At 45.6% G+C, this 26,830-nt stretch overlaps 1 protein-coding gene across 14 annotated transcripts in view; it reads left to right on the plus strand.

Annotated features, from left to right (window-relative positions):
- Positions 1–539: 539 nt before the first annotated feature.
- The window catches only part of BICD1 (BICD cargo adaptor 1), a 255,883-nt gene continuing 229,592 nt past the window's right edge, over positions 540–26,830 (plus strand). For 4 of the 14 annotated variants that reach the window (XM_074939597.1, XM_074939579.1, XM_074939568.1 and 1 more), the window contains exon 1: positions 549–1,269. In XM_074939597.1, the coding sequence (XP_074795698.1) occupies positions 1,057–1,269 (213 nt within the window). In that variant the 5' untranslated portion in view covers positions 549–1,056. Of the gene's footprint in view, positions 1,270–26,830 lie in introns of all 14 variants that reach the window. The other 10 variants (XM_074939484.1, XM_074939494.1, XM_074939511.1 and 7 more) reach the window with 7 other exon arrangements.

Raw genomic sequence — 26,830 nt, forward strand, 5'->3', positions numbered from 1 at the left:
TGTAAGAATCCTGCCTTCCATGAAGATTTCAGCCTAATCCCAGTGAGGGTGGGAGCCGGGATGTGTTTGTGTGTTCTAGGGTAGGAGGATGAATGACTTTGGGGTACAGTATATGTGTGTACTGAGGGGGGTGTTGCCTTACAGTGAATTTTTAGGGGGTCTGAGCTGTCCCCCCTCTGATATCCTCTTTGCAATGCTCTGTTTGCAAGAGTGAAGATGCATTGACAGGAAGTAGATGAGGATTGTTTCCTGCTCTTCTCCTTTTGCAAACCTGCCAGAGAATAACCTGGTGGGCGTCTGTGTGGGATTTCTGGGCTGGGGGTCGGAGGGAGAGCGAGCGAGCGAGCGAGGGAGATGTATACATATGAACAAACCTCTGTGGAGGCAACCTCAAACACTCCTGCCCTCGAGGGGAGAGAGAGGCGACATCACTGCTACTTTCCCATCTCTCCTCCCTTCCTTCTTCCTTTCTGCCTCTCCTTCCTCCTGGCCGCTGGGGAGAGGTGTGTAGGGGGGTGGCTGGCTGGGGAGGTGGCTGTAGTCGCTCTCTTGCTGTGCTGTGGTAATAACTGTCCCTTCCCCTCCGCCCCCCCAGCCCAGCCTTCCTCCCCATCTGCTTTCTCCTCCTCTCGTTTGGTTCCAGGCAGGCAGCAGACAGACTGCATCATTTTTTGCACAGGCTGCAGCAGCAGCGGGGAGAGCGGGAGCAGGTGGAGAGTTCAGAGACTGCAGTGAAGCTGCCCTCGAGACATGGCGGATCAGTGCCTCTGAGGAAGCAAAAAATCCCCAAGCTGCCTCCGCTCCCAGCCCCGGTTTGCTGGGCGGCTGCTGCCAGGCCAAGGAGCAGGAGAGAAGCGGCCAGAGGACAAATGGTGCTGCAGCCTTTTCTTTGATTTCCTCCTCTTCTTCTCCATGTTGCATATCTCTTCAGTGCTTCAGTCCGTGTAGCCGCTGCTGCTAGCAGGAGCATCCAGGGACAGTGCCACCCAGCCCTCCCTTCCCCCACCCCCTCTCCATCCATCTGTCCGTCCAGCCCGCCAGCCATCCACAGGGGCTATGGCTGCAGAAGAGGTATTGCAGGCAGTGGATCACTACAAGACTGAGATCGAAAGGCTGACTAAGGAGCTCACCGAAACAACCCGCGAAAAGATCCAGGCTGCTGAATACGGGCTGGTGGTGCTGGAGGAAAAACTCACCCTGAAGCAGCAGTATGACGAGCTGGAGGCTGACTATGATTGCCTTAAACAGGAGCTGGAGCAGCTGAGGGAGGTGAGTTAGCGGATGCTTTTCTCTCCCCTTCCTCTTCTCCCTCCCGAATAAACCCCATGCACTAAACAAAACGAAATAAGGAAAGGTGCCTAAGGAGCTCTTCATACTGATGCCCTCTGATAATCTACCTGAGCCCCTTGATCAGACATGGAAGCAAAAATGGCCTTGTGGAGAATGTGTGTAAAGAACCCTAGAGGCATGAATTGATGAGATGGGGAGGAGTGATTTATTTCGGGGCCCAAGAGTCAGCAATGACTGTAGAGTTTAAGAGTGGATTATATGACGTTTTAAACTACTTAAGATGCCAGTGATACGTAGGCATTGCCCTAACCTGTGTAGCAAGATAACAATTGGGAACCACAACTTCTAATAGCAGACATTGGCAGCACTGGGAAATGCTTCAGCCATACATGAATGTTTGGCCCTTATTTAAAGAGAAACACTTGGTGAAACCTGGACAATCTCAGTATATAATATTTTGGGTGTTACGTATACAGTATATTGTAATATGTGGAAAGAGAGACACCTTCTCGGGGTTACTTAGATACATTTAGGGGGCAGCCTCTCATTCAGCAGGGGCAAAGCAGCCAGAAGATAGTTATGAGATCACACTAATCGGTGAAAATTAAACTTCTAGCTCATCCTTAAAGGATGAAGTATTTGATCTAATACATATTTTTGGATATGTCTTTCAGCTGAGTTTGTATAACATGGAAAGTATAATTATGAGTGTTACACATAACCTTTTATCATGTAACCTTTTATTTATTCCTCACCTTTGGATGTCATCCTGCTACCTATATTTATCATTAAGAGAAGTAACAAAGATTCATACAATGAGCATACAGTCCATCTATGTTAGCATGTGTTTGCATAGCCAGTATTATCCTATCTAATCTCTAAATTTTAAAATGTTCTTATCTTTGTTTACAAAGACAGAGCAAATTAATCACACACAAAAATTACATTGATGTAATTAAGTAAACCTTTGGAGAAGAGGAGAAAACGTATAAGAATGATCTTTTCTGAACATTTAAAGTAATGTTTTTCTTCTGTAAAATTATATTGCCATTTATAATCAAATATAGGGAAGATCTATTCAGTGAGAAACAATGAACTAGATATTTCTCATTGAGAACAGTAATTTGTTGACCAAGCTTATAAATAACGTATCTACATATGTGTTCAGACACTAAGCTGTATGCACTTTTATAAATATTTGTTTATACATGAAAAGGTTTTGTTTTACCTCCTGATAAATGTGATAAGTTAAATACTTTGTTCCAGTGACCAGGATAGTTTTCAGAAATAATATTTTTGTAACAGAGTTATCTGATTTGCTGTGCTGCTCACACTCACGCTCTTATTAAGCTCTTATATAAAAGGTAGAGCTGAGGTTTTCCTCCAAAACTCGCTGGTCCAGTGCAGTGGGCTCAGGATTTGAAATCAGTGACCTCAGCTTCCTGGATTGGGATGGGTAACTTGTGCTGTCATGAGGGCTGAGCTGGTAAAAGTGATCCAGTAGTAAAAGGGAACTATAACGAAGGTGCAATTATAAAATGTAATTGATAGGGAAAAAGGAGATATAAGTAACAGCATCTGGCTGTGATCTTCTCAAAGCAGTGTACATCAGTGCTGATCAGGCACTACTGAGGACACAGGGTTGGGCATTAACAGAGGGGCAATGATTAATGCAAGAAATTAAATTAAATGTGAAAAAATTAAGCTTGAGCAGTTATTCAACCCCTGATGTCTGTGTTGACAAGATTTGTTGACATTAGAAAACCTATAGGTATAAATTCTGTTCTGATTTACACCCCACTGAAGCCTATGGGATTGCATGGGGTGCCTATCAGCACAGAATTGAGCGCACAGAACCAAATCCTTGTTTCTGGACCCACAGGCTGTGGAGGATTGGGCCAAAAGAAATCTGATGAGGTTCAACAAGGACAAGTGCAGAGTCCTGCACTTAGGACCGAAGAATCCAATGCACCGCTACAGACTAGGGACCGAATGGCTAGGCAGCAGTTCTGCAGAAAAGGACCGAGGGGTTACAGTGGACGAGAAGCTGGATATGAGTCAACAGTGTGCCCTTGTTGCCAAGAAGGCCAATGGCATTTTGGGATGTATAAGTAGGGGCATAGCGAGCAGATCGAGGGATGTGATCGTTCCCCTCTATTCGACACTGGTGAGGCCTTATCTGGAGTACTGTGTCCAGTTTTGGGCCTCACACTAAGAAGGATGTGGAAAAATTGGAAAGAGTCCAGCGGAGGGCAACAAAAATGATTGGGGACTGGAACACATGAGTTATGAGGAGAGGCTGGGGATGTTTAGTCTGCGGAAGAGAAGAATGAGGGGGGATTTGATAGCTGCTTTCAACTACCTGAAAGGGGGTTCCAAAGAGGATGGCTCTAGACCGTTCTCAGTGGTAGCAGATGACAGAACAAGGAGTAATGGTGTCAAGTTGCCGTGGGGGAGATTTAGGTTGGATATTAGGAAAAACTTTTTCACTAGGAGGGTGGTGAAACACTGGAATGCGTTACCTAGGGAGGTGGTGGAATCTCCTTCCTTAGAAGTTTTTAAGGTCAGGCTTGACAAAGCCCTGGCTGGGATGATCTAATTGGGGATCAGTCCTGCTTTGAGCAGGGGGTTGGACTAGATGACCTCCTGAGGTCCCTTCCAACCCTGATATTCTATGATTCTATGATAGGAAATAACCATTGAGGGAGGAAGGGGAAGAATCCTTTTGCTCCCGGACATGAAATGGCAGTGAAACCATTCCACAGTTGCTAATTGAGTTCCAGGATCCTGGCTCTCTCTGGCCTATATATCAATTCTGGAGAGGAGGGCAACTCCCCTGAGCTGTACATCGTGGTGTACAGGGCATTTAAACCCTCTCAACAGGCTACCAGAATTCTGTTCTTCCTCCTGCTCCCTGCAGAAGAGCTACTGATTCTGTTACATATAAGTAGAGCCTTGAACGGATACAAAATTTATATTCACATCCGATCCACGATCTACAAACATGGTCCATGGATATCCGCATATGCAGAAGTAAAGCGGGTATCCACATCCACAGAAGTAAAGCAGGTATCCGCATCCGCAGAAATAAAGTAGGTATCCACAGTGAATAGAATTGTTGAGGAACTGGCTGGAACCTGCTGAAAGCGATTCCATATCAATGCAGAATCCCAACGAGACAATAGAAATCCCCAGTGACTTAAACATTGACACCTAGGAAACCACAACCAAGTCCCCAGCTCAGGAACAAAAACTGAGATGTGACCCGCAGAGGATAGAGTGTGGGCTTCTGGTTCTGGGGGAGCGTGGCTGCTCTCTCCTGTGACTGACTAAGGTGGTCAGAGAGAGAAAGAGGCTGAAATGGAGTTCTCTACAGCTTGGCTGGTGAATTGCTCTGGCTTGACCAGAATGGACTGTGATTTAACCTTTCTATTTCTCTACACTGACCTAAGGACTTCCAGTGCTGTGTTCCAGTGGACTAACAAATCCCACTGTGTTTTGACAATGCTGCTTGGCTGTCCCTGCAAATACTTGCCTTAGTCTCTAAAGAGTGTATAAGTCTTTAGCAGAAGGCTACCTCAGTTGGATTTCCACCAGCACTGGGCAGAGGTCAGCAGATGCTCAGTCTAGGATGTGGTGAGGCTGTGTGGCCTGCCCTGGCCTGAAGAAAGAGTAGGACTCCTTGGGGATCTGCCACACTAAAGGGATTCCTCTAAGAGACTGATTAAAAACTGGAGCATAGCACAGATCCTGTGGATCTGTGACACATGCAATGGAAACAAGTCAGTAAGACTGAAAGAAGAATGCTGTCAGACTTGCATTAGGTGCATCCTGATTGTGGCCCAGAATGTGAACCCTTATTTCACTGGTGATCAGTTACTGACGTGTACAATGCAATGAAAACTTAAAAAGGAGGAAGGTGTCCCATACTGTTGTGTTAAACCAGTCTGTTCCTGTGCAGCAGTATGCACAGACAGGATAGTGTTGTAGGGATAAAGTCAGTTGGCCCAATTCAGGTTCCCTCCAAAACCTATGAAAAATGGCCTCTGTGTGTCTTCTGAAACATGCACTTCAGAGAGTATTCTGGGGTGTGGGCTGCACATGTAGGCAACTAAGACCTTTGACCAAGCAATGGTAGAAGTCAGTGGCAGATTTAGAGTTAGTGGGGCCCTGTGTGCAGCTTCATTTTCAGGCCTCCCCCACCTCCCTCAGGACCCAGCCAAGAAAAGGAACATTCTCTCTTATCTCCTCCCCGTTTTTCATTCTTTTTTTCTTCATCCTCCTCCTATATTATAAGTAATGCGAAGTAAATGAAAATAAAGTGAGATACCTTGATTGGGGCAGAGGGTTGGGGTGCAGAAGTGGGTGTGGGGGTTGGGCTCTGTGAGGGAGTTTGGGTGCTGGGTGTGGGCTCTGGGCTGGGGCAGGGGTGCAGGAGGGGGTGTGGGGGTTGGGCTCTGTGAGGGAGTTTGGGTGCTGGGTGCGGGCTCTGGGCTGGGGCAGGGGGTTGGGATGTGGGAGGGGGGTAGGGGGGTGGTGCTTACCTTGGGCAGCGCGGCTCCCAAAGTGACCGGCACACACACCCCTCTGGCAGCAGCTCGTAGGTGGGGGTGGGGTCAGGGGTCAGGCCTGCCAATGGGAGCTGTGGAGTCAGTGCTCAGGGCGGGGCAGCACGCAGAGACATGCCGGCCACTTCTGGGAGCAGCGCGGCATGGAGGGAGGGAGGGAGGCAGAGCGGGCAGGAAGCCGCCTTAGCCCTGCAGCTGTCACATTTCTGCGCCTCCCCTTGGGGGGAGGGGGGCAGCAGGTTTCCGTGTTTGTTTCATGGTAAATCCGCTCCTGGTAGAGGTGGAACTCCCAAGACTGATTATTTTGCTTCTACAAGAATTATCTGTGTGTGTATGTGTGTGGTTTGTGCATGGGAGGAAGGGCTGGGTTTCAAGCTATTTTCACTGTATATTTGCCACGTTCTGAATTCCATTTGCACACTGGGATAGAATTTGGGTCCATATTTGTACTGACACAGGTATTCATTCAATTAATGAATTATTTCATTATTATACCCTTACATTCTGCTATTAGCAACTCTTTGCACGTTATCACTGATCAGACAGACCTGTCACTTTAACCTTTGCCTCCCTATTGGATGTGCCCCATTGGATGCAAGAAACATACCATGAAACTCAATCCTACAGTCCTTACACTTTCAAAACTCCCATCACTTCAAAGGGACTTTTCTATAAGGACTGCAGTAGGAAGCCTCAAATTTGAAAGAATGAAATATTTTTCAGTATTATGGGTCAGTGAGACGGGAAAGTAAATCCACAGTAGAGAGTAGCAGTGCAATCGATTGTAATGCATTGCATTAAATATTAATTTCTGTACATATGATTTATGCTGTGCCACCATTAAAATACAAATTGCTGTGGTGGCCCATGACATTTCTTGTACAGTAGTTAAAATGGCCATATTTTAAACAAAGAGTTTGGTGTTTTGAGGTGTCATGATGTTACATGATACAAAAGATGTGAGGCTGTAATCAATGAGGTAATAGCAAACTTGACTTCCAGTAAGTGAAGTAGTTATTACATTAAGTCTGCCGTCTAGGTTTAAGAGCATTTGGTGGGAAGAAATGAGGAATCAATCAGCTATTATCTTTTGTTTTCCAAGAGTTGAAGCAATTAGTAGGAAGGTGAAAAGAGAGATGCTGCTTTGCTGAGTTTACAGCTTTCAAGGTTGTAACATGGAGTTGTAATAGCTGTAGGTTTTAAGGGAGGATTGGCAGAATAGTGTAACAGTATGCCAAATGTGCATGAATTTTATCATTTTAAAAGCTCTTTTAGTTCTGTTGATTTTTTCCCCATCTTATAAATAAGGTTTCTGTTCCTCACTAGTTTACATTTCAAGTATAAAAACTGAATTTTAGGCTTGCAGTGGCAATGTCTTGCTTTTAGGCACCAAGTCAGCAAGATACTTAAGCACATGTGTACCTGTAATCATGTGAGTAGGGATTCAGTAGGACTATTTAAATGCTTAAAGTTATGCATGTGCTTAAAATATCTTGTTAAACTGGGGGCTTAACTGCCTACATATAATTGTTTTCTGGAAACTATTCTGTTTTTTTTTTTTATAGAGTTTGTGTTTTTGCATGTTCACATATTAGCACTTGCAGTGCAAATTCCTGCAATAAGAATAATTTTTGTAATTACTTTTTCACTAAAATCACTTTTTCACTAAAAAGTTAACAGGCACTAGAGACCTCAGTTAAAACACCAGGTTGCACCTAGAGAGTGGGCCAGGCCCAACTGAAGAAGCATCCCAGCTGTGGGAGGAGCTGGGGTGGTAAGCCTGAAGGGAGGGAGCTGCAGGGAGATAGCTAGGGAAAGATCTCTTCAATACCTCTGTGGTTGCTAGAGAGTGAAAGAAGGGCTAGAAAGAGGCAGAGGTACAGTAAGACCGGGGACGGGGAGGGTCATGGAAAAGGGCCTGAAGGAAGGCCAAGGTAGGAGGAAGTCTTCTACAGGGTTCCTAGACTGGAACCCAGAGCGGAGGGAGGGTCTGGGTTTCCCTTCCAGTCTGCCAGAAAATGCAAAGGGGACAAGAACTATTGAGTTTGGACCTTACCACCAGGGAGGGAGAAAGCCCTGAGAGGCGTTGCTCTGCACAAGAGTGGGATGACAACTTTACAGAGGCTGGAAACGGGTGAGGAGTCTGGAGGAATGGCCCCAGGTAGGAGTGAAGCAACCAATGTCCTGAGAGAGGGGGTGTGAATGGGAGGCATTTCCCCTTAATGCCTAGTGCCTGGGACAAGAAGAGCAAGGGAGGGAAGGGGCAGCTTCAAACAAGAAGGGAGAATGTGGGGCACTAATAAAAGTTGTTGTCAAAGGGTGTGCTGGCCCTTCAATAGCTGGGCCAGAGTCCCCATCCTGTAACTTCCCAAACCCCACATCCCTTCACTGCTCCAATCTTCCCCGCTCCCAACATTCCCTCTTCTGATACAAAGCACAGCTTTGCCAGTGATAGTAAAACCACGTCCCGCGAGTGAAGCGTGTTATACCAGTAAAAGCACAGCTTTGCCTGTATAGCTGCATCTACACGAGGGACTTCTGCCAGCACAGCAATGTTGGTCAGGGATCACACATAATTTGTGGCCCAGGTGTGCTCAGAAAAAGGTAGAACTAGGTGATTTTGTAAACAGCTGATTTTAGGGGGACCTCCTGCTCAAGTCTGAACCACTAACTCTACCCCATGTCCCCATGAGCCACAGCAAATTTCAAAACAAGCCAAATAAGCGTGTGTATTTTAACACACTTACAACAGTGGACCTTTAAACAGAAAGCAGCGATGCTTAGCGTGATAGTGGAGATGCACTCTGCTGTACTAAATCCAGCTGGAGTATGACTTGTTTCCCTTTTCCTTAATTAAGCCATTTTTACCTTTCTCCATTCCCTCTGAGAAATACTGTCAATTTATGGGATCCTGACAACACAAATGGTCAGATTTTAACTCCTAAACTATTAAGAGTGGGAACTTGTGCCATATGTTATTTGAACTTTAATTTTCCATAGATTTTCAATAAAATCTTGTATTAGTACAAAATCTGAAATGATTGATAAAGGTGTTAATGGGTGAAACATGCATTATTATTGTTAAGGTTAAATATTTCCTGTTTAAACTTGGGAATTAAGGTTATGGATGACTGAATAATTTTAAGTCTAAGAGTCTTAATCTGTGTGGAATTAGGCCCTTGGTATTAGAATTGTTTTATATAATTTGGCTGCCATCCTTTCTTTGAATCTGTTATGAAAAAATAATCTTCTGCCTCCTGGCTTTTCAGCAGTTTTGCCTTCTTGAGGGCATGGCATGTGCAATCTGGATATTTGTTGTACTTGGAGCTGACCATGGAGCTCTCTTGCAAGTGTGATTGGGGCGAGACTGTGGTGGGGAAAAGGAAGTTCTGGCCGAAAGTAACAATTTGTGTAAATTTATCAGAGTAAGATTAGGAAAATTCTCAAAGTCAGATATAAAGGTTAAATCAGCACCTGGGTAGCTTTTATTTACACTGTGCCACTGGCATTTGGAGGAAAATATTTCAAGGTCACATTGGGTATGTCTACGCTGCAGTTAGACACCCACAGCTGACCTGTGCCAGCTGAGTCGGGTTTGCGGGGCTCAGGCTAAGAGGTTGTTTAATTGCAGAGTAGACACTTGGGCTTGGGCTGCAGCCTGAGCTCTGGGGCTGTCCCACCTCAAGGCCCTAGAGGCCTTGAAACAGACTAGGCTTGTGTTCTTCCATATTGTGCACAGATACAACGATGACTGGAGTGGGGACATATAAGTGCTAGATACATTCTCGATTCTTTCAGTTGGCCTGCCAGAGGCTGAGAGTGAACCTATGTAGGTTTTTGGCTGCTTCGCTCTGTGGCAGTATCACCATCATGATCCTCCTTTGTGGGATAGTCCCTTACGGCAGTGGTTCTCAAAGCCGGTCTGCCGCTTGTTCAGGGAAAGCCCCTGGCGTGCTGGATAGGTTTGTTTACCTGCCGCGTCCGCAGGTTCAGCCAATCACGGCTCCCACTGGCCGCAGTTCGCCGCTCCAGGCCAATGGGAGCTGCGGGAAGGGCGGCCAGCACATCCCTTGGCCCGCGCCGCTTCCCGCAGCCCCCATTGGCCTGGAGTGGCGAACCGCAGCCAGTGGGAGCCGCGATCAGTTGAACCTGTGGACATGGCAGGTAAACAAATCGGTCCGGCGCACCAGGGGCTTTCCCTGAACAAGCGGCGGACCGGCTTTGATAACGACTGCCTTATGGGATTTGTAAAATTCGGTTGGATGAGGGGGAGAGCACAGGGAAAATACATTTAGCCACATTTTCCTATTAAACAGGCAAGTTTTATTACCCTTTTTTATAGATGGGGAAACTGAGGCAGAAAGCGGTTAAGTGACATAGGGCTTGTCTACATGAACAATTAGTTTGTGGGAAACGGGGATGTGAATGTGCCCTGAACTAGCCTGCTGCAGACTAATTGTTTGTGTAGACCCTGCTGACCTGTGATAACAGTTTAATGTGCTTTGATCTACTCCTGTTTCAAAAAGACTAGATCAGAGCTCATTAACAAACTGGTAATGCACACAGCAGGTTCCACATGGACTGTCTGCAGCAGGCTACATTCACACCCAAGCTTCCCCAAAACTAATTGATTGTGTAGACAAGCCCCATGTCACTTAACCTCTCTTGCATTCACACTTCAGCTTGCCTCCAAGTAATTGTTATAGATAAACCTCAGGTGAAAGCTTTGTAGTAATTCATAGATAAACCTCAGGTGAAAGCTTTGTAGTAATTTGCTGGCTGATCTGGAAATAGAACCCAGTGAACTCTGGCTCCCAATCTCATGCTTAATCTGGGATGCTTAAATCTCATGCCCAGTTTGAGCCCTGTGACTTGTTTTATTCATTTATTAAAAATTCAAAGTAGTCACTGAATTATAATTTGTATCATTGATATCCTGGATAAATAAAGACAAGAATATTTCTTTCGCACATTGAAGGTTTCTCAGTGTTTTACAAAGCAGTAAAGAATTATACTGTTCTGAGTAAACCTGAAAGGTTTGTGCCCTGAGCAATAACAGGTGTACACAACTTTGGATTTAAACCTTGATGTTGAGAGAATGTATTGGTCAGGAATTTGGGTTATCTTTTAATCTTTCTGAAAATGTAGTGGGATAGAGACATACAGAAAAGATTTCATTTTAACACCTAACCTGAAGAATGGCCTCTCTAACAATGTACCATCCTTTCAGTACTGCACATAAGATGTGGGATGAAATCCTGAACCCATTGAAAGTCAATGGCAAAACACCTATTGACTTCAATGGGGCCAGGATTCTTACCGCAGTGGCTGAACTTGTGACCAGCACCCTACTGGCTGAAAGCACTCTCAGCAGAACGTGACTGCTATACATTGTGACTTTTGGTTCCTTCCCACCAAAAAACAAAACAAAAAACAGAGTAGGGGTAACAAAGATCCCACAGTTGAGCACCTCACTGTCGTGGGTCACAAAGATATAGCTCCAGTCTTCCTGACTCTTTTTGTATAATATACAGTAAGGACAGTTATTTCACACAGGAATAGTCTGATGGGTTAGTCCTCAAACAGCACTGACTACCTTTAGGACTGATGCTGCCAAGTGCTGAGGGCCCTCTAATTTCTCTGACTTCCTGGGGAGGTGAAAGCACTGAGCAACTCTAGGGAGGAGTTCAGCGCTTTGAAGGTTTGCACACATCAGGGGTTAGATAATTTCTTATCTTCTCTAGAATTTAGAGGCTGGTGGTTGTCCATTTGGTTAAAAAAAAAAATCATAATTTTAAAACTTTTCCTTTGCGTCACTCAATACAGAGCCAAATACTATTCTCAGTTGCATACTGTAGGTGTAAATCTGGAGTAACATCTCTTAGGATGTTGGTGTTACTCCAGATGTACACCTGTACAACTGAAACTGGCTGGATTTGATGTTAAATGGTGACCTTTGGAATTTCAGGAACATAAAGTGAAGTCCCTGTTAAAGTTTTAGGCCCAAAATGTTCAAATCTTGGTGCCTAAAAGTGAGGTACATAAAATCTGTCTTTAATCATCTACACAGAAGCAGCTGTTTTTGTTTTGTTAGAGATGCTGAGCAATCCCAGCTCCCATTGACATCGATGTGGCCTTCATTTGCTCACCCACTTTGGAATATAGGTCACTTCTATGTGGATGCCTAGAAGTAGGTTTAAGAGCACAACTTTAAGGCATCTAAATAACACTGCATCTGAAGAAGTGGGTTTTTTACCCACGAAAGATTATGCCCAAATAAATCTGTTAGTCTTTAAAGTGCCACTGGACTCCTTGCTGTTTTTCTAAATAACACTGTTTTTCATGAAAGGATACAGTGGGTATGTGTAGTACTGAATAGAATTTGTGGTGTAGTACTGTAGATCAGTGGCTCTCAATCATTCCAGACTACTGTACCCCTTTCAGGACTTTGATTTGTCTTGCGTACCCCGAAAGTTACCCCTCACTTAAAATCTACTTACTTACAAAATCAGACATAAAAATACCAAATTGTCATAGCACACTATTACTGAAAAAATTGCTTACATTCTCATTTTTACCATATCATTATAAAATAAATCAATTGGAATATAAATATTGTACTTACATGTCAGTGTATAGTATATAGAGCCATATAAACAAGTCATTGTATGAAATTTTAGTTTGTACTGACTTGGCTAGTGCTTTTTATATAGCCTGTTGTAAAACTAGGCAAATATCTAGATGAGTTGATACACCCCCTGGAAGATCTCTGCATACCCCCGGGGGTACACGTATCCACTGCTGTAGATCATGACAGGTTCAAAGTACTCTTAACTTTTATTCCCTTCTTGTCTGCAGTAGAGTGGCTCAATATACAAAAGGGCAGAAATGAAATGCCATCCATAACAGACCATTGGCACTCAGTGTTTGAAAAATACTTTTCAATCATACTCTGGGCTATGACTGGTTAGCTTTACAACCATTCCTATATTTTGTTGCTTTTTTGATGTGCATTTGTAGTAGATATTAACCTCAGGTGAACCTCCTGCCCCCAATCTCTTAGCAAGTAAAACGAGGAGGTGGGCCTTGCTGGGGAGTTGGTGCATCATTTATCTATGTTTAATAGGAAAAGCTAATGTTGCATGACTTTTTTTGTGTGGAGTCCTCACTGAAGGGATCATAGGGATTGCCGTGGGCAAGATGGATCTTGGCAGTAAGACATCCCATTGGAATTGAAATGCCAGGAGAATAAGGTGTCACGGAGCACAGGGCGTACATACCGATGACACTTGCTTTTTTGCTGCTTCCCTGGGATCTGCTTGTTTTCCTGCTCAATCAATTCAGAAGAAGTTGCTGGGGGGGGGGGGGGGGGTTGTGGGGAGTGGAGTGGGACGGACCCTGCACCCTCCCCCCAAACGATTTATGGGAAATCTACAAGGAGATCCTTTGTGGGGATTTTCTCCCCCTGGCCTTTACAGTGGTATTTTCATGGGAGTTTTGTCTTATTCAAAATAAAAAATGTCTACTTCAAGTGGTTTATCAGCCTTCCTTAGTGGAAAGTAATCACATTTTTATCTGTAACTACTTGGAAAACAGTCAGAAATCTGATACATAGAACCTTTAAGAGACTGCAGTTCAATTCTTTGTGCCCTCTGTAAAGAATGGAATTGCAGCTTTGAAGTGACAGGAAGATTATGAATACCCAAGTGTCTAAGGTAGGAGCGGCCTTGGATGCAGAGGAAAAGTCAGAGGGAGTGAATCAGCATGACCTTGGTTGCTGCCAGAGCAATGGTTAATGCACACAGCCTGAACAATGGTTGCCATTGGTAGGGTGCTTTAGCAGGAAGTGCCTGCCGTGATATAAAACACACTGGACTAAGCCCTGATGAAAAAGCATGCTATGTGTATGACCGGTGAAAGGGACAAAGAGGACTACACTGTAGTGAGAAACTACCTCAGCATAATACTGAAGTCTGTCATTTGTAACACTATCTTTTACTTGTAGTAGCTACAATGATTTCACTGTTTTAAAAACCAAGCCAAAGTACTGTATGTATCGCCAAATTTCATTCCACCTTCTGGGCTGTTAGCAATGTCGGCTGTACTTATTGTGTATTCATATTTACTTGTATTAAACTAGAACCTTCAGGCACTGACACCCTACAGTGCCTAGCATAATATGGCCCAAACAAATGAGAGGCAGTCCCTGCCCCAATGAGGTTTCAATCTAAATTGACAAGACAGGCAAAGGAAATAGTATTATCCCCATTTTAGAGATGGGGAACTGAGGCACAGGGAGGTCAAACAGTTTAGCCAAGGTCACACAGGAAGTCTGTGCAGGAGTCAGGAATTGAACCCTCTTGACCCCTAGTCCAGTGCCTTAATCACAAGACCCACCCCCTCCATTCCTCCACTGTAAAAACTTAATGAAGGATCAGGGTGAAAACCGGCTGAACTAAAATTTCCCTTGCAAAAAAAGATTTTTGGTTTCTTGATCCATTGTCTCAACATTTGTGTGTTAGAACTATCAGCGCAGTCATGAAAAACTTTCACGGGTTCCCCATCTATGTCTATAGCTACTGTAGAATTACCTTCCTCTTCCAAAAGGCCTTTTGTTGTCATTCACCCATCTCCCTTTGTGATCTCATCTCTCTCTTCCCCCATTTGCACCTTCTGCTCTGCCACTTCTGCTCTCCATTCTGTCCGCTTTTTTTCCATTAGAGGTTGACCCTTTCCTGCTGCCATTCCAGGCTTTTGTAGCAGTCTACCCATCTCCTTCCTTCTTACATTCTCTGGATCTCTTTCCAAAACAAAGCTCCAACCCCTCCTCTTCTCTGCTATGAATGGGAACCTCACATTGGCATTTGCTATTAATTAGGGCTGGGTGCAGTTTTTCCACTGAAATTGGTTTTCAATGGAAAACTGAGGGTGGGGGGAGTTGTCTAAATGATTTTTTTTTTTGCAGAAACTGTGTGCTTTCTACAGAAAAATTGGACTTTTGGCCAAAAAACATTTGGACCAAAATCTTTAGGTATTATTTTTCTTTGACAAACTCTAAATTATTCTGTGGGTGAAAATATAGTCCAACCAACTCTCCTATTGACAAGGCTTCGTGCCTCTCCTCGTCTGCTGTCGCCATCTAATCTCATACTCGCTCCCACAACAAAGTTTTCATTGTTGTAACACTGTGTGTTAAAAAAGTTAGCTTGCAATTGTTTATTGTGTGGAGTTCTGAAACGTGGGATGCTCTTTGTAGTTGTGGAATTTGAGAAATGTACATTTAATCTCTGATCCTGCAAGACGCGAGCCTCTGCAGTTCCAATATCTCACAAGAGGCATTCGACACCATCCAGGATCGGGTCCTTGTTGTGGAGCCGTTCACAATGGTTAGAGTTACAGTGGAACATGGAAGAGAGCCTTCGAGAAGCAGTGGATAGGGCATTGGGCTGGGAATCAGGAGCTCTGTCACTGACCTGCTGTTTGACCTTGGGCAAGTCACTTCCTCTCTTTGTCTGTACTGCAATGACAGGGTGTGATTGCTGCTTGTGTAGACATGCCAGAGCTAGCTTTAATGAAGCAGTGATGCTGCAGCAGCACACACTTGGGCATTGGCTAACTGCTTAAGTATCCAGATTTCCAGGTGGGTGCAGACAACCCATGCTGAGGCCTTTGCTGTTGTGTGCTTCACCCCCCTGGGATTGCAACAGACCATAGCCTGAGAGCAGTATACCCATACCATTTGACCTCCCACCCTTTGTATGTCTTGTCTATTTAAATTGTAAAGTCTTTGGGACACAGGACTGTCCATTACTATATATTTGTACTAAAGCTAGCACAGGGAGGCCGCCACCGTGATTGGGACATCTAGGCACTATTGCAAAGATTTTGACAGTCAGGGGTTGGGAATATTGAACACATTAAATTGCTACTCAGAAGGAACAGTTACATTTTTGATTGCTTCATACCTGTGAGGTTTTATGAGATGACAATTGATGTATGTTAAAACCTTTTAAACATAATGCAAAATATTGATTCTAATCTCTTCACTTTTGTATTGCAAGGCTGCATGTAATAGTCTGGAGAGGCATAGATTCTAAGGACAGAAGAGATCATTGTGATCATCTAATCTAACATACTGTATAACACAGTCCATAGAACTTCCCTGAATTAATTCCTGTATGAACTAGAGCATATCTTTTAGAAAAATAATCTAATCTTGATTTAAAAATGGAAGTGATGGGGAATATATCACCACCCCTGGTAAATTGTTCTAATGAATAATTACCTTCACTATTAAAAATTTGTACCTTATTTGTAGCCTGAATTTGTCTAGCTTCAACTTTCAGCCACTAGATCTTGTGATACCTTTTTGTCTGCTAGATTCTATTATCAAATAGTTGTTCCCCATGTAAATACTTGTTAACTGTGATCAAGTCACCCCTTAACCTTTTCTTAAGCTAAAGAGAGTGAGTTCCTGGAGTCTGTTCCTGTAAGGCAAGTTTTCCAATCCTTTAATCATTCTTGAGGCTTTTCTCTGAACCCTCTCCAATTTATCACTATGCTTCTTGAATTGTGGACACCAGAACTGGACACAGTATCCCAGTAGTGGTTGCACCAGTGCCAAACCCAGAGGTATCTATACATAGGATCACATTAGTCCTTTTGGCCACTGCGTTGCACTGGAAGAGATGTTCAACTGATTATCCACCACAACCTCCAAATCTTTTTCAGTTACTGCTTCCCAGGACAGAATCCCCCATCCTGTAAGTATGGCCTACATTATTCACTCCTAGATACCGTATATACTCGTTCATAAGCCAAATTTTTTTAGTAAAAAAGGGAAGCATCAGAGAAGGGGGTTGGCTTATGAACAGGTATAGAGATGGGGGGAGGTGGGACACAGCCTCCTCCCCACTCCCAACAGAGGGGGCAAGGAGAGGCAGCACAGCCAGCAGAGCCAGAAGGGAAGAGGCGGGGCCAGAATCTCTCCGCTTGTGGCCATGCTCCTCTCCCCCCAGCCTCTGAAGCAGCTGCAGCTCCGGGGCTGGCAGGCTGCAGCCGCGCCACCCAGCCTGCCGGAGCAGCTCTGGCCAGGCCAGAAACATCTTCCCCTGGCCCGCCCCAGGTAAGGTGGGAAGGGATGGGATGGGGAGAGTGTGGGCATCCTGGGCTAGGGGTAGGGTCATGTGGGGGGTGGTCACAGGGGTTACTCCCCTGACCCCCAGCTTTTCCTCCCCCCAAAAATTTCCCCACCACTTGCTGTCCTGGCCCATCAGGGTAAGGAGCTGGCAGGCCGGGACACTTTGTTTACTTAGGTTTACCTCCACGCCTGCAGACGCTCGAGGTAAATAAACCGTCTCAGCCTGCCAGCAGCTTATCCTGATGGCCCGGGAGCCAAAGTTTGCCGACCCCTGAATTATAGCATCAACTTACGAATGAGTCATACAAATTTTCCATTTTTACTTATCCATCTTGGGGGGGTTGGCTTATGATCGAGTGTATACGGTAAATACATTTACATTTTGCCGTATTAAAACGCATATTGCTTGCTTGCACCCAGTTTATCAAGTGATCCAGATTGCTGATCCAGATCAATGATTTTTAAAAAATCAGATTTTTGTAAAAAAAAAATATATATATTTTCTAATTTAAATTAAATACTGGTTTATTGTTTAAAAATAAAACTATTCAAAATTAAATTTTATAAAGAAACTAAAACACCAAACTGGTGGAAGTCACTGGCCAAGCACCTGGAACCAGAGTCTGTTGATGTGCTAACCCAGCTTTTGGCAGCAGTAGCTTCTTCTGCAGGTTCAGAGAGAATTTTTTTTTCCATTTCACTTTATTTAACTGGTTCAGCTCAGTGACCACTTCATTCAAAGTTAAGAAACTTAATGGAAGTTGAAAAAGGAGGAAAGCTTGCTTTTCCCCTTGCCATTCTATAAATAAAATCTAAGTGTGGGAGGATGGGAGCTACGGAGCAAGCACTCGCGCGGGGGCAGTGCACAGAGCCTCCCTGGCCACTCATGCGCTTAGGGACTTCAGGGACCTGGCAGCCACTTCTGGGAGCTGCGCAGCGCTAGGGGCCTTGGCCCCGGGCCCCTGCCAGGCCGCCAACCTGACTTATCAGTGACCTATCAGTCACCTATGAAAATAACTATGACAAAAGCTTAACCTTGGTCATGTCACGGCCCCAGGAAGGAGAGGTGTGGAATTCCTTAATCAAGTGGAAGGAGTTGTGAGACCAGAGCAGTAGGAGACCTGAGGGACAGACTCACCAGAGAGGCCAGGGGCTGCAGTGGGAACTGGGAAACTGGGTGAACTGGAATTGAGGCTGCCTGTTGCCCTGATAACCTCCGTACACACACACTTGCAGCCAAGACTCCCCCACCTCTCTACCCCTCCCCAGCCTTTTACACACACACAGCCCCCACATGCTCCAGCTCAAACTCCTTTTCCTCAGTCTAATCTTATTAGAGTTGGGCAGAAAACAGGTTTCCCAGGTTTGTGAAATTTTGTGATTTGAAAAATTGCCCAATTCTGCAACAGGGCAAAACGGAGACCTTTTGAAGTTTTTCACAAAAAAACTAAGAGAAACCTACCCAACCCAGAATAGCCAATAGTGTGGTGGTTAGGACATTCCCTAGGGATGGGGAAGCCCCAGGTTCAAGTACCTGCTCTGAATCAGACAAGTGGGGACATGAACCAATGTATCCCACATCCCAGGTGAATGCTCTGACCAGAGGCCACTGGCTATTCTAGGCTGTCTCTCTTAATATTTCCTGTTGAAGCTGTTCCACTTTGTACAAGTTAAATATTAACTCCGTAGCTCCCACTGGCCGGGAACCGTGGATGCGGGTGTGAGGGCAGCGTGCGGAGCCACCTGGCCACACCTCTGCTCAGGGGCTGTAGGGACCTGGTGGCCACTTTCTGGGAGCTGCAGTAAGCGCTGCTGGGACCGCACATCCCCTCCTGCACCCCAACCCCCTGTCCCAGCCCGGAGTCCCCTCCTGCACCCAAACTCCCTCCTGGAGCCCGCACTCCCTACCCCCCCTACACCCCAACCCCATGTCGCAGGCCTGAGACTGCTCCTGCATCCCAAATAGATCATCCCTGTCCCCACCCCATAGCCCACACCCCCAGCCAGAGCCCGCACTCCTTTCCACACCCCTAACCCCCTGCCCTAGCCCTGAGCCAGCACCTGCACCCCAAACCCCTCATCTCTGGCCCTACCCCAGAGCCCAACCCCCAGCCAGAACCCTCACCGTCCTGCACCCCAACCCCCTGCTCCAGTTCAGAGTCCCCTCCTGCACCCAAACTCCCTCCCAGTGCCTGCATCCTGAACCCCCCAACCCCCCTGCCCCAGCCTGGAGCCCCCTCCTACACCCCAAACCCTCATACCTGGCCCCACCCCAGAGCTCTCACCCCTCTCCTGCACCGCAACCCCCTGTCCCAGTCAGGTGAAATTGAATGAGGGTGGAGGAGAGCGAGTGACAGAAGGAGGGGAGATGGAGTGAGCAGGGGGCGGGGCCTCAAGAAGGGATGTGGTGGGGCAAGGCCTCAGTTTTCTGTTTTGTGTGATTAAAATGTTGGCAACCCTATGTGGCTGCCAGCCACCAAGGAAGGGTTGCGACTCAGCAGGCTTTAGGATGACTAGATAGCAAGTGTGAAAAATCGGGATGGGGGAAGGGGGGGTAATAGGAGCCCATATAAAAAAAAAGCCCCAAATATCGGGACTGTCCCGATAAAATTGGGACATCTGGTCACCCTAGCAGGCTTCTCCATGCCCTCTCTGGCAGAGAGCTGTGCTGCCAGCTGCATCTCGCTTCCCTGCTCCGGGCGCCACCTAGTGGGGCTCAGTGGGAGTGCTTGCTGCTGGTGCCTTTCCCAGGCACATCCCTTCAGCCGCGCTCAGCCCGACTCCCAAGCTGGCCAAAATTGTAGGGGAGCACGTTGTTGGGATGGTGCTGAATTATTATGAATTACTGTGGTTGACGAGAGTCTGGTAAAGCTTGGTAAGTCTGAATTTGCTAGAGGATTCTGGGAGCAGGGTTCTCTCAGCATCAGACAGGTTGTATGGAAATTTAACGAGAGTGCTGAAATTGCACTTGGATGCTGACACTGCACTGTGAACCTTTAACCGTGGGCTCTGTGTGTATTTGTGCTGATCTGGAAGACCCATGGTCATGGTCATGGTCAGTCAGGTTCACCAATAAAACACGCAGAAAACATGTAGGTGCTGAACTTGGAACTAACTGACCTGACTTACCTGACCCTTTAAGACAGCACAACAGTGAGAGCTCAGGTGAATGATTAATGAGAAAGTAAATGTCAGCTGGCCTTCGGTCTGTCTCTGTTGTCCCTTCCAAAAATCGTAATCAGGAAAACAAGTTATGAAACGCCAACAGGGCATATTTTGGGGACATGTGACTCCTTTGAGAAAAGGGTATAAGTACTGGAGAACATCACGTGCTCTGGCTTCACCCCACTTAACATCTAAAGAGAACTGTGTCGCCGTCAGACGAAAAGCCCAGGGTAGCCAACCCCCTGCGACGAGGGATTTTTGAGCCGAAAGGTTTCAGGGTAGCCAACCCTCTGCCCCAGGGAATATTTGACAGACCAAGTGCTTGAGAAGAAGAAAAAGAAATAGAAGTCTTCATCTAGGATGGGTAGCTATATCTGCTTTGTTTGCCAATCAGGATACTGTGTAGGGCCAACATAGTTACGGAGGGTTTATGCCTGAGGAACTGGGGCTTGTTAGGAAGAAGTGTCGTTTCACCTTTTGCCACCTGTCTGTGATTCTTTCAAATAAATAGCGGTGCATTGCAATAAACCGAGTCTGGGTTTTAACTGGTACTAATACTGTAAATTCTGCCCAGCAGTGGGCCAATAAAGGACCCAGCTCTTCACATGTGACCCTGTGTCGTCCGTCCACCCCCCCTCCCCGGCCAATGCATCGGCTATGGTTATTTTTAGTAAAAGTCAGGGACAGGTCTTGGACAATAAACAAAAATTTAGGGAGCTGTAACCTGTCCTGACTTTTACTAAAAATAACGGGGGGCGGCGGAGAGGGCTGTGGGGGGAGTAATGCTGGAACTCCTTGGGGAGGACCGACAGCCCAAGCCCCATGACCATGGGAGGGGGGCACAGGTTTTGCTCCAGCCCTAGCTGAAGCCGCGAGGTGGGAGCACAAAGCAGCAGCTCTGGCACCCGTCGAAGCTGCAGGGTATGGGGCGGGGGGGAACAACACACAGTCCCAGCTCTGGCTGCAGCCACGGGGGACGGCGGGGAGTCGCACAGCCCTGGCTCTGGCCCCGACTGAAGGTGTGTGTGTGTGCGTGTGCACAGCCCAGGCTCCTGCTGCAGCTGCGAGAGGGGTGCACAGCCTGGCGCTGGCTGAAACTGCAGGTCAGGGGTGCACAACGCCAGCTCCAGCCCTGGCCATGAGGACTGGGGGGGCACCACAGCTCCAGCTCCTGCCGCAGCTGCAAGGAGGGCACACGGCCCTGGCTCTGGCCAAAGCCACGGATCAGGGAGGCACAGCCCCGGCTCCACGCCTGCTGACAGCTGAAGTCACGGAGTTCTGGTAAAGTCACGGAATCCATGACCTCCATGACTAAATTGTATCCTTAGGCATGACTAAGGATTCCCCAGGCCACCAGTAGCTCTTTCAACACTGTGGGTTAGGTTGGTTTAACTACACCACTGTGGGCTGTGAATTTTTCACACCCCTGAGCGGTGTAGTTAAGCCAACTTAATTTTCTAGTGTAGACAGGCCTACCTCACTTTGGTACAGTAAGTCCAGATCCTCAGCTTTAATGGAGCTATGCCAATTGACAAGAGCTGAGGATCTGGTCTTACATGGTTTGGCACTTCGGGCAATACAACAAAAATCAGCTTGTTAATTCTTCTCCAGCATAGCAGTTCCCAACATGCGATGTAGCTGTGCCGCTGTAGCATTTCTAGTGTAGACAAACCCGTGGTCTTTAAGTGTACACTGCAATTAGACACCCGTGGCTGGCCTGTGCCAGCTGATTTCAGCTCATGGGGTTCAGGCTAAGGGGCTGTTTAACTGCACTGTAGACATTTGGGCTCAGGCTGCAGTCTGAACTCTGGGATCCTCCTGCCTCGCAAGGTCCTAAAGCCCAGGCTCTAGGTCTACAGTGCAATTAAATAGCCCCCTAGCTTGAGCCCCAGGAGCCTGAGCCATCTGACACAGGCCAGCTGTGGGTTTTTAATTGCAGTGTAGACACATCCTAACTGGCCCTCTCTTCATCAGGGATCTGAAAAAATAAATTGCAGTAAGAAGTAACTTGTATTTACACTGCACATTTCATCCTGGATGGAGCCCAAAGTGTTTTATAAACTTTATTTATTGGGGGAGTGGGACGTTATCTGATACCAGTATAACCAGATAGATCACTGTTGCAACCACTGTTATATATTTTCAGCAAATATTGTAGAAAGGTGAGTGATGTGCCTATGAAAAGGTTATGATTTGCTGGTTATGATTATGCTATCTGTATGCATGTATCATTTTTGTATATGAAGTTATAAGTGTTGGCTCTATACTTGGATTTCAAATGTTTGCTCCTGGGGTAACGCCCACGAAGTAATTAGCCAGCACATCTTGGAGGGACTATTCAAATTGAGTGGCCCATCAAAAGAACATTTAACTGACAATGGACCATGGGAGATACCTGTCTACACTTAATGAAATTTCCTGCTGTGACTAGGCAAAATGCATGGACAAGTGACTTGCCCATGTGACTCCAAATTCCATCTTGTTGCTATAATTTTTCACAGTAAGAACAATGGGATGCCCTTCACATGGCAAAAGCTATAAAAGGCCCCAGAAACACCTCCATTTTGTCTTCAATCCTGCTTCTTACCTCTGGAGGAATTTTTGCTACAAACTGAAGCTCTAAACAATGGACTGAATGACCCATCCAAGCTGTGGATGTACTCCAGAGACTTGACTTAGGCCAGCAGTTTATTCCATCACTGCCACAAGCTGAACCAAGAACATTGCCATTACTGTATGTAATTGATTCCTTTAACCAATTTTAACTCCCACCTTTTTTTCTTTCTTTTTATAAATAAACCTTTAGATTTTAGATACTAAAGGATTGGCATCAGTGTGATTTTTGGTTAAGATCTAAGTTATGTATTGACCTGGGTGTGTGGCTGTCCTTTGGGATCAGAAGAACCTATTATTTGTTAAGACTGGTTGTAAAGAACCACTCATCTCTGAATCCAGTGTTTTGGTGGTGATATAAGAACTGGAATGCCTGAGGAAACTACCATTATGTTTTCAGTGTGGTGAAACAGGAGTTGTGTTTGCCCTGTTTCTCAGCAGTTCGTCCTGAATTTGGCACCCTCAGTTGTGACCCACTAAGGCACGGTTACAGGGAGTATTTCAAAGCTCATATAAAAGATTCCAGATTGAATTAGTGCCTCCTATGTCCCCTCCCAAACATATTTCCAGTATCTTGTTCAGACTCCTTGTGATGTGTTCATTTGTAGGTTTGACGTTCTGTCTACTTCTTTTGTTAAGTGGCTGAGATTATATTCCAACTTTTCCCGTGTCTGAAGCCTTTATATTTCCTCCTGATAATGATTTACTGCAGTGTGGCCACCTCTCCTGGCTTCATTGCCACAAACAGGATCAGTACTCTACCTTATGCCTTTGGTTGACCTCACTTAGTTTACTTGGGGATAAAACTAAAGTGCTTTGCCTCCACTGTGAGGCAATATCTTTTATTGGACCAACTTCTGTTGGTGAGAGAGACAAGCTTTTGAGTTTACACAGATCTCGGCTTCAAGTATGGGAAACATAATGTACTCAGTCACAGCTAGATACAAGGTGGAACAGGTTATTTAGCATAAGTAGTTAACACATATTTCAAGGTGAAGTGGCCTGTTGACACCCCTCCAGTTATAGAAGACACCTCTTTTTGGCTGAACACAGTGTGTAGGCTATCTCCTTTGGGAGTGGATTCTTTAAAAAACTTTGCTCATCAGCTGCTGCCTGTGGTGTTGATGCCATCTCTGTGGTGTTCATCAGCTACTGGCAGGTGCTGAGCAGTTTGATCAGGAGTCACTTTCCCCAGAACTGATCACATCACCACTCAATGTGTTTGACTGCTCACTGGAGTGGATGACATAGTTGCTCTGACCAGTACGTTGACTAACTGAGTGTAAGGGCAGCATAGCCAATTTTCCTGCATCTCCATGACTGAGCATGTTATTGCTCTAATATGTGTAATTACCTCCTGAAATAGAGACCATAGGAAGGGCATATTGAGTGGGGTCCCGCAGGGATCAGTTCTGGGGCTGGTTCTGTTCAATATCTTCATCAATGATTTAGATAATGGCATAGAGAGGACTCTTACAAAGTTTGCGGATGATACCAAGCTGGGAGGGGTTGCAAGTGCTTTGGAGGAGAGGATTAAAATTCAAAATGACCTGGACAAATTGGAGAAATGGTCTGAAGTAAATAGGATGAAATTCAATAAAGACAAATGCAAAGTACTCCACTTAGGAAGGAACAATCAGTTGCATACATACATAATGGGAAATGACTGCCTAGGAAGGAGTACTGCAGAAAGGGATCTGGGGGTCAGAGTGGATCACAAGCTAAATTTGAGTCAATTGTTGCAAAAAAAAGCAAACATCATTCTGGGATGTATTAGCAGGAGTGTTGTAAGCAAGACACAAGAAGTAAATCTTCTGCTCTTCTCTGTGCTGATTAGGCCTCAACTGGAATATTGTGGCTAGTTTTGAATGCCATATTTCAGGAAAGATGTGGACAAATTGGAGAAAGTCCAGAGAAGAGCAACAAAGATGATTAAAGGTCTAAAAAACATGACCTATGAAGGAAGATTGAAAAAATTGGTTTTGTTTAGTTTGGAGAGGTTTTCAAGTACATAAAAGGTTGTTACAAGGAGGCGGGAGAAAAAGTTGTTCTCCTTAACCGCTGAGGATAGGACAAGAAACAATGGGCTTAAATTGTAGCAAAAGCAGTTTAAGCTGGACATTACGAAAACTTACTAACTGTCAAGCTGGTTAAGAACTGGAATAAATTGCTGAGGGAGGTTGTGGAATCTGCATCACTGGAGATTTTTAAGAGCAGGTTAGAGAAACACCTGTCAGGGATGGTCTAGATAATATTTAGTCCTGCCATGAGTGCAGGGGACTGGACTAGATGACCTCTCAAGGTTCCCTTCCAGTCTTACGATTGAATGGGTAGGTTTAATTTTCACAGTGATCTTTTCATAAATTCTACTTGTGGCTGGCCACAAGGAACCTCCGTAACTTGACATTCCCTAGGCAGCTGCAGGTCACAGTTGTAGTTTGCTGCCCCAAAATGCATCTTCATCCTGTCGAAGAGGCACTTGACTCTGTGTGTGTGTGTGTGTGTGTGTGTGTGTTAGATTTCAAAACTTTTCCAATTTTGCATCAAGATGAAATGGAGACCTTTCAAAGTTTTTCAGTGAAAGAGAGAAAGAGACCCTCCTACATTGCTCCCCAGAATAGTCAATAGCTATGATGGTTGTAGGCCTGGCTTGACATGAGTAATTAAACATGGGAGAACCTCATTTCTTGGAAGACAGGATTAGGGAGGTAAACAGATCATTAGGCTGAAAACAGAATATGTGTGCTAACTAAGATAGGTAAATGAGCTGAGAGACAGAATGTCTGAACTGGCTAAGATAAGGGGAGGGAACACTCAGGGAACCATTTACAGAGAACAAAATAACAATGGACAAGATAAGTTGAGAATGTAAAGATGAGGTAGAGTAGATCAAACATGGACAACATATGAGGAATGCGGATTGGTTCCTGCAAAGTAACCAAGCCAATCCCAAAATGTGTGATGCAATGTTTATAATAAATGCAATGAGGTGTGTAAAGGAGTTCTTCTGTGTAACTTTGTGTCTGTGATGTACCCTGCTCAACTCAGTATAGCATTGCTCTATGCCATGTAAAGATACCTGAGTGACAAAGTCTGGAGCTGAATTTAGTTCTTGGGAAGCAGAGGGGATAAAGGTCTCAGAGGGAATTCTAAACAGCGGTCAGGGCACTCATGAGGGACACCCAGGTTCAAGCCCTTTCCGTTCAAGTGGCGGCCAGTACGTCCCTCAGCCTGCGCTGCTTCCAGCAGCTCCCATTGGCCTGGAGCAGCGAACCGCAGCCAGTGGGAGCCGCAATCCGCCGAACCTGCCGACGCGGCCGGTAAACAAACCGGCCCAGCCCGGCAGGGGCTTTCCCTGCACAAGCGGCGGAACAAGTTTGGGAACCACTGCTCTATACCTTAGTGGCTAGGTCAGTCACCTGGGTTGTGGTGGACCCATGTTCAAGTCCCTGCTCTGGATCAGGGACTTTAATATGGGTCTCCCATGTTCTAGGTGAGTGCCTGGCTGCTCTTATGGGGAGCTGTGTGTATGGTGGGTTCTTGCTGACCAGAAATTCCATCCTGGATCTGAGAAACCTTTCCTCTTGAAAACTATTGCACATTCCTGTGAAAAGTTTGGGTTTTGACAAATCTGCAATTTCCAACAAAAAAAATTTCATCAAAAATTTCCCAAACAGCTCCAAGAATTATTTGTCTGGATAGAAGGTGAGTTTTGAAGCATGCTCTGAAGATGAGCAGGCTTTTTGGTTGAATCTTACCTCCTCTGGTATTTAGGTGCCCTTAACTAAGAAGAGTGCTTTAGCTCCAGCCCTCCAGCTAAGGAGAACGGTACAGAATTTATTGGTCAGTGCCATTTCTTAATTAACTGGGGTGATGATGATAGTGCTGCATGAGGAAATTCCCCTCCCCAAGGACTGCATTGCCCTCAGTGATTCCACACCTTGCTGAGCCTGCAGTAATTTGATTTCACTTGCCAATGATAACTGGCCTGGTGCACCTATATAAAGTAGGAAGGCTAAAGCTTCAGTTTTAACTGATCTCTTTATTGGCCTAA

Source organism: Natator depressus, chromosome 1 (genome assembly GCF_965152275.1).
Source record: "Natator depressus isolate rNatDep1 chromosome 1, rNatDep2.hap1, whole genome shotgun sequence".
NCBI lineage: Eukaryota > Metazoa > Chordata > Testudines > Cheloniidae > Natator > Natator depressus.